The sequence below is a fragment of the Cryptomeria japonica genome, chromosome 6, assembly GCF_030272615.1.
Source record: "Cryptomeria japonica chromosome 6, Sugi_1.0, whole genome shotgun sequence".
NCBI lineage: Eukaryota > Viridiplantae > Streptophyta > Pinopsida > Cupressales > Cupressaceae > Cryptomeria > Cryptomeria japonica.
In genome coordinates, this window is record NC_081410.1 from 374,916,451 (window position 1) to 374,931,506 (window position 15,056).

The window sequence follows — 15,056 nt, forward strand, 5'->3', positions numbered from 1 at the left end:
TTCAATCAAAAGAACCTGCCACCCAGAAAGGAGGAAGAAATCAAGAATGTTTCTGCATAAAATGGTTTCGAGACAAACTATTTTAGGGCAACAACTCATGCAGAATTTTCAACCACAGGGATATGTCTAGATGCAGAAAAATACAAAATTGATGTTCAAGGTTCATTCATTAATATGCGAAGTTATGGATCATCTTCTTATAGTGGCATATTTAAAACCATGTTGGACATGGCTTAGGCTATGCAAGAATATCATATGGACAAGGTGGTGGAGGTTGATTTGCAGCTGATAACCAAGAAGTTGTTTTAGAGTGGAATACTATAACATATTTAGAGAAATTGTCCTAAATTTCCTTACTGTGGATATTGCAGCAATGAATGTAGGATAAAATTTTGACCAAAGCTATGTTAGAAAACTCTACAACAAGACAAGATGCAATATGGTTGAATTATTCATGATGATAGATAAGCTCCAATGACAAATTGTTGAAGGAAATGCCTAGATGAAACAGAGAGCTAAAGTTGAGCTGCATTTTAGTATCACAAGTGGGATAACTACCTAGCTGTACAAAGTAGCTGAACCATTAAAGGAGAAAGTAAAAAAAGCTCTATAGATTGCCATGGTGGACTAAACATATGGTCGAACACAAGCATTTTAGCATAGGCTACTAAGGTGATTGAAGAAACTATGAGGTGAGATTCAACATGCAAAAGATGTTGAAGCAATAAGGAAAGATGAACAAGCAAAGGAGACGAATACAACAGAGTTAGAAGAACTCTCCTAGATCTTGAATCTCTTAGAGGTAGAATTCATGCCTTTGTTGAAGAATTGGCGAAGACAAACCAGTGTGAGAGAACAATTATATGCAATGGAAGAACCTAAGGAGTTGAGATCTATGCATAGGATCATGTGATAAGGATTGATGCAAGAATTAATGGATGATCCATGTGTGACATCCTAATTGATATTGTAGCTAAAATGAATGTTGTAACCAAGGATACTTGGGTAAAGACTGGTTGTCTAGCATTATGACCATCACAATAATATCTTGTTATGCCAAACAAGACTAGAACATAGCCATTTGGAGGCTTGCATGATTTGGAAGTTAACACCATGGATGCAAATGTTCATTGTAGGTTTTGAGGTAACTAAACTAGTAGAGGAAAACAAACATCCAACCTTGTTGGATTGGCCATGGTGAAAAAATGCAAAATATGCATTTCAAGAAGCATTGCATGAGTTTTGAGCAGCAATGTGAAGTAATTCCCTTTGATGCTGATCAAGGACTGACATATATTGAGAAATGGAGGTGGAGGAAGATGTCAATGAGATCAATGCAGTCGCGACAAAGCATAGAGAAAACATCTATCCTGAAGATGATGGCATTCTAAGTTGGGTAAGTACTTAGCTAATGTCCAAGACCATAAGCAACACATGTGACTGATGGGTATATGAGACATGAAGTAATTGGAAGGGGTTTATTAAAATCAGATCTTGGTAGGCTTATGTACCTTGCGGGTTAGCACACTCATGTGAGAAGATAACTGTGTAGAAGATTTTGTTAAGCACACAAATATACTGAGAGGGGGTGTAATGCCTCGCTAGGGAACCCTAGAGGAATAACAATTGATAAACCAAAACACATAGCAAATTTTTTTTTTTAAAAAGGAAACATAATACATCAACCATCTTTTAACTCAGTACAACACTAAGTAAATTTATTACATAGCATAGATGAATCATAACAATGTTCCAAATCACATGAATATAACTTAATTCCATTACATTATTCCAAATCACATAAACATCTTTAATAGGATACATCAACTTAATTTAATCAAATAAACTCCTAATCATTAATCATTTAACTCAATATATAAAGGCCTATGTTAAGTTCATTTTAAAACACCAAATGAAAGATTCCTATGATTATTAGAATAATATCTTTCTCTGTGTTATTAATGGTCATTTAAGTTGTTTCTAATTTCGCCTCTAGTTAACAATTGTTTCTTTTGGAAACATCGTCTTTGTAACTCTATTTAAAGGAGCTTTGTCTCCTTGATTAATTGAACAACATCGATTCTTTGAAATCCATATGCTTTTGCATCTGTATTATGGTATCAAAGCCTGAATAAAGAATTTGTGAATTCTTTTCCGAGATTTTTCGGGCCTCTTAGTTTTGCTGCAGATTTTCGAAATTTTTTTTTGTTCAAAAGTACGTTTTGGACTGTGTTTATGTCGTGTAACGGGATTCTTCCTGTTTGCGTTTGTCTGGCAAGGGTTTTCAGCATTTTTCGGTGCGGTACAGACTCGCCATTTTTTTTGCAACTTGCAACTTGGTCAAATCCGCGTTTTTTGACTTTCGGCTAGGGTTTTGACCCTCCAGATTCAGTCGAAATTTTTTTCTGAGTATAGATTCGTGGTGGGTTTTTCGAGATCTCAACTAGGTCATCGTCATAATTTTCTGGGGTGCCTCAATTTTCGTGCCAGCGGATCCAGATTTCGACAACAGATTCCTTCTGGGTTTTCGCAAGGATTTTTGGGATGTCTTCAGATTTTTCTGGGCCAGCTGAAATTTTTTTCTTGAAATTCGTGCCAGTCGTACTTCATTTTTTTGAAGTCTGTACTTGCATTTGCCTCTGTTTCTGCATTGGGATTCGAATTTTTTGAATTCCGTGCCAACGCCTCTTCTCAGTTTTTTCATTTTCCGTGCATTGGGAAACGTGCAAGATGGCGTCATTGACCAACTTGATGTTGGGAGGCAGTCAAGTTTTGTGCACTTAGCATCTTCTCAGTACCTCGTTTTTCGTGCCTCGAAAAGCATGAAGATGGCTTATTGGCATCGATGTTTGTTTTGGTTTTTAATATTTTTTTACCTGAAAAAAAATTCTGATGGGTTTTAATATTTTTTTCCGTTAAAAAAAAGTCTCTGGGTTTTTAAATATTTTTTGTCCTTGAAAAAATATCATGGGAGGGTTTATGATTTTTTCCTCAAAAATTGTACTTTGCTGCAGTCTGTTTTTAGTCGCACCTGGAGTTGTTGTGCGAACATCTACACTAGTCTCTTGTTTGCAGTCTATTTTTGGGCCTCTTGCTCATCTGCAATAGTTTGGAGGGTTTGCCGATTTTTTCCTCAAAATCGTGACGGCTGTTCTTGATGTGTCTCTGGTTACAGGGAGGGACAGTTGTCCAACAACAGGTTGGACGGTTGGTGTTGTTTTTGGTATCTCCAGAAGTTCTGCAGTTTCTGAGAGGGTTGGTGGCAGACTCATCTCAAGTGGCAGAGTTAGTGGCAGGCTCTTGTCTTCTGTTGCAGCGTGTTCTGAGAAGAAGGGGGCAACCTTCTCTGTTATTTCTCTTGGTATTTAGAACGATGACCATTAAGGGAGGGTATTAGAATAATATCTTTCTCTTTGTGTTATTAATGGTCATTTAAGTTGTTTCTAATTTCGCCTCTAGTTAACGATTGTTTCTTTTAGAAACATCGTCTTTGTAACTCTATTTAAAGGAGCTTTGTCTCCTTGATTAATTGAACAACATCGATTCTTTGAAATCCATATGCTTTTGCATCTGTATTAATGATAACCTTCATCAAGAATAAGAACATACATATAATCCACATGAGTACATTCACTTACAAGTTATCCATTAATACAACTGCACCTATCATAATAGTCCTATTACAATCCTTCCCAGTTGGAGTATCCAATTACAAATATCCTTTCAATTACAAGTACAAATATACAATTACATATTCTTTTATATCACTTTTGGAAGATACATAACAAATACATTACAATGGTAATACAATTTGCATCTGAATGTGAAAACATTGGTATACAAGGTAAGATCCATCCAACTGCACATGAACAAGAACTCCAAAACCCCAGTGGATGGTAAACACTACCACCCGACCATGTGGAACTCGGAGCTCCACCCCTCGTGTTGGAGATAGACACAATGCCCCAAGCAACAAGCAAGAAGGCTAGGGATAAAAGAACTGAATATACACCACAACCAAGATACACAAGACACCACTGCACAAGATAAGTAAGGATAACAACCAAAGGCTTTCACATAAAGCTGACACAATAGATTACTAGGATACATGAAGGAGAGAGTGTCATCACATAGCCTCAACATGGGTTACCCTGGCAGCCTCTCTAGACCCTGACCCCCATTTGAGGACTAATGTAGAACCATATGATCCTTTCATGAAGACATGGTATTGCATGATCATGCTAGATCAAACGTCTCTCTAGACGGACAGGCCTTGCCAATCTCATCCTTTGTCTATACAAGCACACAAAGTCATTAGTGGGGCACAAAACATTATCTTATTAGTGTGTAAACCCAGCCCAAAGTTTTATTAATGTTATCACTTATTAATCTACTCTCTTATGGGTTATCTTGGCGGCCACTTAGGGCCCCAACCCCCATAGAGAGCCACTCCCCATTAATGCACCTCGATAATCTATCCTCTATGGCTCAAAATAAGCATCATGAAACATAGGACATACAAATAGGAACATCAAGAATCCATATACATGAATAGATTGTACAATCTACAAATAGGACTTCCAAATGAAGACCAATCATAAGGTCAAGTCGTAAAACTGAATCATAACCTCAAAATCACTGTTCCTTTTCACAAACCAATTCAATAAAGGCATATGAACACCAATCCCACCAAATTAAGTCCAATCAGACACAAAAATCCAAAATTGATAGAGTATACAGTCACCTAAAGCCTTTGGAATTGACTGAGAGTCCAAATTGAGCCAAAATTGCAAACCGGAACAAACTCAAAAGACCTACACAGTTGGTCTCTGGACCTGTGCAATTGAGCCCAGAAGCTGTGTAATTGAGCTTTGTAGCTGCGCAGTTGCTCAAAATTGTAGAAAAATAAAGATAAACTACAGTCACCTAAGCTTTTGGAATTGACCGAGAGTCCAAATTGAGCCAAAATTGCAAACCAGAACAAACTCAAAAGACCTACACAGTTGGTCTCTAGACCTGTGCAATTGAGCCTAGAAGCTGCGTAATTGAGCTATGTAGCTGCGCAGTTGCTCAGAAATGTAGAAAAATAAAGATAAACATAACATAAAGGCTCCAAACTGAAATTTGACAAATCCCATTTGAATAGGGCCCGATTACATCCCAAAAACTTAGAATAACCAGACATAGGGATTCATACAGGGTTTTCAATCAATCATAAAGCAAAACTAATCAATCCCCACATCGATTTAAGCATATTGCAATCTTTTCAAAACACGAATAAAGAACTGAATTCAAACAATAGATATAATCAAAACATTCCCAAATCCCCCTTATAATCAATTTGTTATGATGAAAAAAGGGTGAATGATGGAGATCTAGAGGAAAGCTTTTCTTCCCTCTGAGGAGAGTTGAAAGTTTCACTTCGGATTTCCCTTCAAGCACTTTTCGCATTACATTAGAAGAGGGGGGAAAATGCACTAGATTCAATCTCCAGAGAAAGAGATTGAATTCTGAGTGATGGTAAGTTAATCCCCTCTTCTGGAATGAGATTTGAATTGATTGAATTGTGTACTTATGACCAAGTGGAGAAGTGACAAAGATCTGATTATAACTTGAGATAGAAGCATAGGATGAAGCTGTGCACCTGCATTTGGCAATAATATGTCGAGATGAAGCCGCCTTGGCGAATTTGAGAAAAAGTTGTTCGGATCGTGGCGGGAGTGTACATGATCCTCTGAAAAATCCGCGAAACGAAAAGGGTTTTTCCGCCTTTGCAAATGGAGTCCAAATCTGAAAGTATAGCTGCGCACCTGCAACCTACACACAAAAAAGAGAGGGAAAAGTGTTGGGATTGGGGGTTTGCCTTCTGGTCAAACCCCAGTTTTGGAATTAACCAAATGATGAATGAAAATACTTGCAAGTAAATGTAAATGAAAGATTGAACTGTAAATCACCTCAAGGGAAGCTGTGATAGAAATGTTGGAATGAATCTCCTCTTCAATAGTTGAATCCTTGATTTGAATGCAACACCTAGGCTTGAAGGGAGACTTGAGAATGCTCAATGCTGGAAATGAATGCTTGAATGCTTGAACTTATGCCCGCGTTATTGCTTATCCAACTTTTCCGATTGTTGAACTTATGCAAATGAGAGGGCAAATGCAACTTATATACTTGTCAATTAGCGTTAATTGACTGATATTCCGTCACAGGCCGACACTAGGGGAGTTTTCCCGCTCAATGCACAACCACCAAAGCACAATTGAAAAGGGTCTTGCCCCAAAACAGGGGTGCCGCGCCCCCGCCCTGCCCTTTTTTCCAGTACAGGATGTAGTTTAGGCAGTGCAGAGGGCAAGAAAGATGTAGTTTCCGAGAGTTGAGCAAGTCTAGGGTCTTCGATTAGGCTTAGGGATTTGAATCGTCAACGTGAAGACCCTAATGTAGTCGCAAATTGCAAGGGTCGCAATTTCATGACACTACACAATTATAATCAAAACTGTTAATATAATTGAAATCAAAACCGGGAGATAGAAACCTACCTGGAAACCTATGAAGAAAGATAGGAGAAAAAGAGAGAATCGGCAGATGTATCTCTGAACGTGAATCCTCTTCAAATCAGCAACAAAATTCCAACAAAGAAGCCCCAAGAAATCCAATCCAAGCTCCAAGCAAACTCAAAAAAACAATCCTTCAATCAGTATAGAAAAATTGCAAACCGTTTGCAATAATAATTCTTCTCTCAAAACTTCGTGAAAAGAATTGTATAAAGTAAAACTCTCATAAAGAATTATAAATAAAACTCAATTAAAACCTAAATAAAGCTTCGGGTTGTCCCTGTATTGCAGCGGTTGTAGGCTGCGCACCTCTTGGTGGAGGTCTTGGGGTCGAAACCGCCGAGGCTCATGCCGTGCTGTCCAAGCTGGGCGGTATGGTGAGGTGGAGGTTTATCACGCCCCTTGCTGATTGTGATTGTCCGTAGGTGCCTCATCCCGGAAAAACATGTGCTCCGCCTCGCTAGTGTCGACAGATCAATCTAGTAGTGCGTACCGCGAGGAAGGCCTAGCACAGATGTAGGGTAAAGTTTGATGTTGGCTCTCACTGTTAGTGGCTCCATCGATGGTTTGTCTTTGTTCATTGGCCAATGGAAATGACGGCTGGTGCTCTCAAGCCGTACAGGTGCTTCATCGAGGATGCCTTGGCTCACGACATGGAGATGAGGTCTTCCTACGTGATCTCACTGGTTCATAGCTCCAGCCAAAAGCGCTCGCCCTTAAAAAAACCTAAATAAAGCTTCACAAAATCATGCACAAAAGAAAAGGCAAAACTGTAATTAGAAAATCATAAAAATATCACTTATAAACACTAAATCAATAATATTAAATTAATTTTTAAATAAAAATCCTCATAAAACAATTAAACAATAATATTTAAATATTAAAATACCAATTAAAATTCCCCTAAAATAATTAACTCTCACTCAAAAAGGATGCAAAGAATAAATAATTATTTCCAACTAAAAACATAATTATCCACCAAAATAAAATTAAAACAGAACAATTAATTCCACAATAAAATATAATTTCCACTATAAAATAATTCCCACAATAAAAATATTAACATGCACAATAATAAATCACTTATAAATAATATCCAATAATAGGAATATATTCATTAAAACAAAAACACAATTAAATCAATAATAAACAATAATTAATTATTAATTTAATTTATAACACGTAGGCTATAATTAATATCAATAATTAAGATAACATAAAATCCTACAGACTCAAGTAAATCATAAAATAATACCAATATCAAAACAAGACTTACCACTGACAACAAGGTGATTAGATATTGTCTATATGACAAGTTTGATGGGATAAAACTAAATACTAGTAATTGTCCCTAGGTTAGGACAATGGCAAGGGCTAGATACATTTTGGGCCTTGTACTATCTCTTGTACCACCATTGGGATTTAAAGGCACGCTCAGACTTGTAGGACTAGGTGGAGTCGATGCCTGGTATCTGCCACCTGCACAAAACGTTTTGCATGTATATATATATACTCCCATCCAGTGAAAGGAAATCATGACGTCGTATGGAGCTCACAAATGAGTAATACAAATTCATTCCTTTCGTCCTAATCCCCAAACAAATAATACAATAAAGATCTATTCTACACAAAATCCATAAGCATCAATATCATCAATAATCAATCATCAAAACCAAATAATAACACATGATCATAGATTGACATCTCATAAAGCATCTTAAAAAATCACCAATATAATCCAAGTCATAAGTATAACAGTAATCATGTCCTGAAACATATAAGCATCATAAAACAGTCCAATGACATGGATCACATGAATGTATCCACACACACACAGACACCAACGAAATAAACCACATATAGTGAGTCAAACATAGTCTAACAAGTCAAAGTAATAAGTATCTAAGAAAAGCATGTAGGGGTATTACAGGTTGTGGGGGGTGGTGGCGGTGGTTGAATCAATATATGTCAATTTCAAAATTAATTCAACATTAATTATCATTAATAACTTCTTCAAACTTCACAATTAACCTGAAGCCCAGATCCTCATTAGTAGCATTTACTAATCTTTTCTTAACAATTAAGAAATTTATCAAATGAAGCACATACACACATCACAAAATGAACACCAAATTTACATGAAAACCTGGAAGGGAAAAACCACGGTTAGAATAGCTGCTTGGATCTAGTGCCCAAATCTAACCTCACAAAAGATATAATAATGAACTTACAATATGAAGTAGGCACCGACCTACTGGAGACACCAATCCCCAATTGCATTTGTAGGCACCAACCTACAAGAGGCACCAATCCCCTAATCCAAGATCTGAGTGCCAACTCAGCTTGTGAGACACCAATCTCAATCAGAATATACAAGAGATATGTAATGCAAACCTTCAAGCTGAATACTCAGCTTCTTCCTGATTTGATCAACTTTAGAACATTCTCACATTGTGCATGTGATCTTCAAATGAAAACCGCAAAAAATAATTGAGTAGATAGTTTGTACAAGTTTAGTCACTGTTATCATGCTACTCATTCAGCATCATCATCCACATAATCACACATCAACCACAGTTGCACAACTACTACTTTGGAATGAATCTGATCAACAATATATGTATGCATCCCAATAGTGATTACCATTACAACATATTTCAAACTATCCACAAATTGGCCACGTACAAAGCCATCAACCAAACGTGTATTCGGCTAGGTACTAAAGTCCACACATTACTCCAGGAGTAAGGACATGCTATGCATTATCCAACACATACTCAACTGGCCCCAAAGAACAGTCATACGCTTCATACAGCTGGCCTGCTATGCAATGATGCATGCATCCAGAACATCATTATAGCCTGTGAACTGTCACAATGATCATTCTGTTACATCTATCTTCTTGTAGACTGAAGCTTAGCTTGTACAACTCTGGAATCTGACACATCATGCATAGCTCAATTTTACTTCCAAATGACAAGCCATAAAACAATACTGTGGTAGAATGGGGTACTAAACAAGTTGCTAGTGAATACAGTATCTAAGTAATAGACCTCAGAGACACACCATAGATACTTTCGGATCACCTTAAACAACTGGAGTAGATGCATGATGATATTATTAACATCCTGCAAGAGAGTTATCTACATAGCTTGCAACTGACCTCCTGGAACTCAAATGTTCAGACATGTTATGTCAGAAGTAACTAAAATTTGTAGCTACCAGATGCATTAAATCAAGTACAATTTCATTTGATTCTCATTGACTCCTTTGACATCAATGACAATATGATGTTCAACTGATTCCAGGTGCAATAGATGAGAACTATAAAGTTGTTTTGAATTGTGCCCAGAGATATGCAAGGTAAAGGAAGCTGTCAAAAACGATACCAATATATTGCTATTAAAAGTGGAAATCTCCAGAGGGAGAAGTGTAGACAGGGCCATGAAGAAATAAGAGCCCAAGAACTCAAGTAAATTGCCATGTAAGATAAATTCCAGTATCAAAATAAAAGAAAGGAAAATGGTTATATTAGACAAATATGGAATCAATACTGAACTTGTTAGTGCTAGTAAGATTTTGAGGGAGTTAGATGAACCTTTCACAAAGGAATCTGCCTACCAAGTAACTTAGGACCATCTGCACAAGGGTGATGTAAGCTTAACAAACTACAGTGATGACATGAGGATGAACCACAACCAACGAATTGAAGAATTCTCAATGAGAATATTATGCAAAGACTGAGTAGGCCAAGTATAGATCAGTAGATTAGTGTAATGGTGGAGTTACCAGCTGGAATGTAAATAGGAATCTAGATTTATAGTAAAGATAGAAGATAGTAGTAGTTTACACCTTGAAGGTGATTGTAATCAGAAGGCTGTTGTAAATCATTACTTGATGGAAGGAATAGAAATGCTTATTTAGTTATTTTTTTCAATGCTTGTGCTGTGTTATGGACATTTTTCAATGTGTGTTACTTGTGTCAGTAAATTCTTGTGAGAATCTTGGCATGAATAAGTCTTAACATGCTAACTCCTTACCTTCCTAGTATCTTAACATCTTTCTTTGCTGACAATCTAGTGGGGTTCTTGGGAGCTGTTGTGCCTAGGGTGAGCTCCTAGAACTTCTTGGTCTAGGCAATATCTGATATAGTGACCCTTGTTGGGTTTTCATGGTCTCCAGAGGATCCAATTGTAACCAAGGAAATACCACCCCACAATTTTTTTTAATGTTAATGACGCTCCCCCAATTTTCTTTTGCATATAAGCACATTGAAATAACCCCATTGATTTTTTTTTTGATTTTTCCCAATTACAATCAACACAAACACCCGTTAGGGTTAGGAAATGATAATCAAACACTGCTGAAAGGTAACCCTTCCACTTTCTGGTCAGCAAGAGCCCAGTGTGGGAAGGTGAGAGCATACGGTGATAAGGGGATCGTTAACTTAATAATCAATTGGAAATTTCAATGCAAAGTACAATGCTGGGCGGCAAGCCAGCCCCTTCCGCTTATCCAGCGAGTGATAGAGATTTCCATAACAATTTGGCGGTGCAACCAACCAATTACAAAATCTAAGAAATTGAAATGAGCAACAATCACTCGACCACATATCCAGTGGGAGGACTGAAAATGAAATTACAATCTACTCGACTGCTTATTCAGCAGGAGGACAGTATTACAATAATAAAGAAAGGTGGCAAGCCAGCCTCTTCCACTTATTCAGTGGGTCTGATGTTACAATCCAGAAAGAAGTAGCTGTTAGTACTACTAATCAGCTTTACAATAAAGAGAATGAGATTTTAGATTAAGAACATCACTGTCCATCGCTGCAAATGATAATATAAGCATTCCCAAAACTAACATAGACCAACCACACCAAGAACACACTCCACACTATCAATTTTCAGATTCTGATATGCAAACCACACGCTGAAAAAACGCAGACCAGCAACCTAAAACTCACCAAAATGTTCACAACTTTGCCCGCACTCAACGGAATGACCCCAAATCAGATGCAAATGAAAGCTAGAAGATAGGCGATGAAGCTAGGATTGATAAAATGCATCAAACAGACCCCAAACTATTTTGCACGCATCCCAAGGCAATTACAACAGGGTACGACCAGGCAGGAAATTCGATTTGCATTTAAAAATTCAAGACTCAAAGATAGGCACTAAAAACTTAAAGAAATGATTGCCTCTAGCATAGAGAAATAATGAGTCGATACCCAGAATGAACGAACGCACGGGCAGAGAGATATGAATGAAAATAAGCTACAGCCACACCAAAACTAGCAACCTGGAACACACACCCAACACTCCAAAATCAGAAAACTCGAACACACACTTTGCAATGAATCCATCCATTCTTTTGAGTGAAGAATAATCCCAAATCTCAACTAGTCGCTATCTTTCAAGGGAGAAGCTAAGCATATAGTCTAGGAGGTAAGCTTTCCTCGAAGCATTCCAACAACATTTCGGCAGAACTTCGTTATAATATTCATGGATACCAAAAATGAGAGCCCAAGGCCTTTATTTATAACCTCTTAGCAGACCAAATTAAAATTCAAATTCCAATCAAATGGAGCCCGAATTCCACTAACATTTCATTTCATCTCCTTAGCATAATATGCCCAACTCATATCCACCCTTAAACACCCACTTTTGATAAATACAATACTTATAAAATAATATTCATGAAATTGCACTTGGCGTCCCAATTGGAAGGTGACATATTTCGTCAAAAAGACTTAGGATAGAAATAATATTTCATTCCCTTAAGTCGTCCAACAATAATAAAGATACATATATAACTCTCACGCCAAGGCATTAAAAAATATTAAAAAATACTTTTTTCCTCAAATATTGAACAACTGCCATCTTGAACCGAGGGCCAAAGTACTGAACTGCATTGCCAAAAATAGCCACTGACTGAGCTGTAGAACCCCTTCCAATAATAGAAATGCTATAAATAGCACTTACTAAAAATAGCATACTGCTAAAAATAGCAAGTGTGTCAAAAGTCTTTTTCACCACATTTTGAGCAACCTTCGCAACTTACTAAAAATAGTAAGTTCGGAAAAGGTCTTCAGATTCATTTGCATGTTACACCATCGCGAAGCTCTCTGAGAACCCAAAAAAACCCAGAGAAATAAAATGCCCTTGCCTTCACTTACTAAAAATAGTAAGTTTGCCAAACTCCAATGCTTGCTATGCATGTACCATCATTGTGAAGCTTTCGGAAAACCCAGAAGGAATCCAGAACCCAAACTGAAAAACTCCAACATATGCAAGCCATCAAAAATGCCAAAACATCCTCCCAGAGGTAGGAAACCCTAATTTTTGCTTCCGACTAGCCTACGGGTCTCCGGAATAGGCTACCGGTCAACTGAGCTGATTACTGCTGAGAAGGGGACATTACACACACATACTTATTTAAGTATACAAGTTAGTGTGAGAAGTCTCTAAGAAATTGTGCTTTTTGAAAATTAGTGGGAGGCTTGTGTGTCCTGAAGAGCAGTTTTGGCTTGTTTTATTTCCTTAGGGGTGTTTTATTTAGAAGTAACTATATGAAGGTTTAAGTTTAAATATGACCCTAGTTTGGCATAATCTTTCCAGGTAAACTTGCTGGTGTCATTTTTTATTTCTTACATCTAATTTAAATGATTCAACTTTGTTTGAACGAGTGGCAAATATATCCAGTACTTGATTTTTTTTAAACAAAGTTTTATATTTGTTTGTTGTTTAGGGCTTCTTTTTTGATATCTTGTCATCTTTCTTCAGGGTCTTGCAGGTCATATGACATCTGAAAGGCAACAACTGCAAGGTATAGGTATGCATGGGGTGGCACAACCAAATCATCCATATGTGGGTGGAGCACAAGGCATTTTTACTCAATTTGTGCAGGGATATTCTACAGCAATTGTACCTCAAACAGGACAATATCTGGCTACTCCTAACCTGGTGGGCACATATCCTGAAAGATCAGGCCAGACAGATTGTCAGCATTACATTACAACCGGGGATTGCAAATTTGGTTCTGCTTGTAGATATCAACACCCTCAAGGGAGAGTGTCTGAGTCAATCGCCTGTGTTCTTAGTCCACTTGGGCTACCTATACGACCTGTGAGTAAATGGTCTATATCCTCTCAATTTTCAGTTAAAGTTAAATTATCTTCTATGTAATTGCAGCAAAAAAAATTCAGCATATACTTTTACATCATCTTGAAAACAAAATATGGAAAGAAAAATGATATTTCAATTATCTATTGTAAATCTGTCTTGAGACCTTTATTACAGATCTTACAACTCACGATGTTCTTGTATTGTTGTGATGAAAAGACTCAACCAACATGCACATATTACAAGCGCCGTGGCATCTGTAAATTTGGACCAACATGCAGGTATAATCATCCAATGCCAGCCATTTCATATAGTCCATCATCTTCTTCACTCTCTGACCTACCAGTTGTGCCATATCCAAGAGTTAGTTCACCAACAACTACACTTGTTCAGTGCACTTCTTCAGAAACTTCACAAGAAATCAGAAACAATGGAGAAGGTGAACCATTAAGGGATTTGACACGCTCCGACCAGGATTGTGGTACTGTGCATTCAGTGGATATAATAGCATCTGAAGCTTCTCCATCATCTCATGTTTCTATTCTGTCTAAGACTGTATGAAATTATTCAGTCGAACAGCGTCTTGTTAATGGTTTAATTTATTGGTAATACAATTGAAGCTTGAAATGGAAGCCTGACGCAGTGCATAGCTTCCAAGGATGATGTCCTTTCAGCAGTCAAGTGTCTAGAAGTTGTAGACCTTGATGAGTCATCTAGTTTATTCTTTTACTTCTGACACTGAACATATGTAGTCGAATAAGGCAGAAACATAAGCCATGAAACCCTTCCAATGTCTAAGTTAATGACTTTACTTGTAAATTGCTATATTTTGAAAATTCTGATGCTCCAGTGAATGAAGTTTTGTTATTAAGAATTTAAGATACTAAGGGCTATATTAGAAGGCTTTTGAACTTATAATCATCTAATCTTATGCAAGCATTATTTATAGTTATTTCCCTTAGATCAACATGTTCAAAGAATTTAAGTGAACTGATTTTCTGCTTCCTTTTTGTGAATTTGTGGGAAATTCAGGATTTGTCATAATGCAGTAGTTCAGGAATGGGGTTTTGTAAGTAGCGGGTGCCTTAATAATTTGGTTTATGTATTTTGTCAAAGATTGGTGTAAGTTCTCTTTTGTTGTCTTGTTTGGATACTGGAGTTTTAATCAAGAGTTGCCTTAAATTTAACTGTTCCGTGACTCGGCATTTTCTGTGTACAGCAGGTGGTGAGACCTTCTTGGGAAGTCCTTTACTAGTTAAAAAAATATGTATGGTCGATGTTTTTTATGATAAGGATGTCTTTCCATGTTTAGTTAGATGCTAAAAATCCAGTTCTAAAATCTCTTAGGTGAAGGTATTGGTAAAAAAATGGAAGTCAGTTG

General features: G+C 37.2%; 1 protein-coding gene across 2 annotated transcripts in view; it reads left to right on the plus strand.

Annotated features, from left to right (window-relative positions):
- The window catches only part of LOC131072214 (zinc finger CCCH domain-containing protein ZFN-like), a 68,642-nt gene extending 54,084 nt beyond the window's left edge, over nt 1–14,558 (plus strand). For both annotated transcript variants that reach the window (XM_058008307.2, XM_058008308.1), the window contains exons 6-7: nt 13,337–13,678; nt 13,895–14,558. In XM_058008307.2, the coding sequence (XP_057864290.1) occupies nt 13,337–13,678; nt 13,895–14,236 (684 nt within the window). In that variant the 3' untranslated portion in view covers nt 14,237–14,558. The remainder of the gene's footprint in view (nt 1–13,336; nt 13,679–13,894) is intronic.
- Nucleotides 14,559–15,056: the final 498 nt, after the last annotated feature.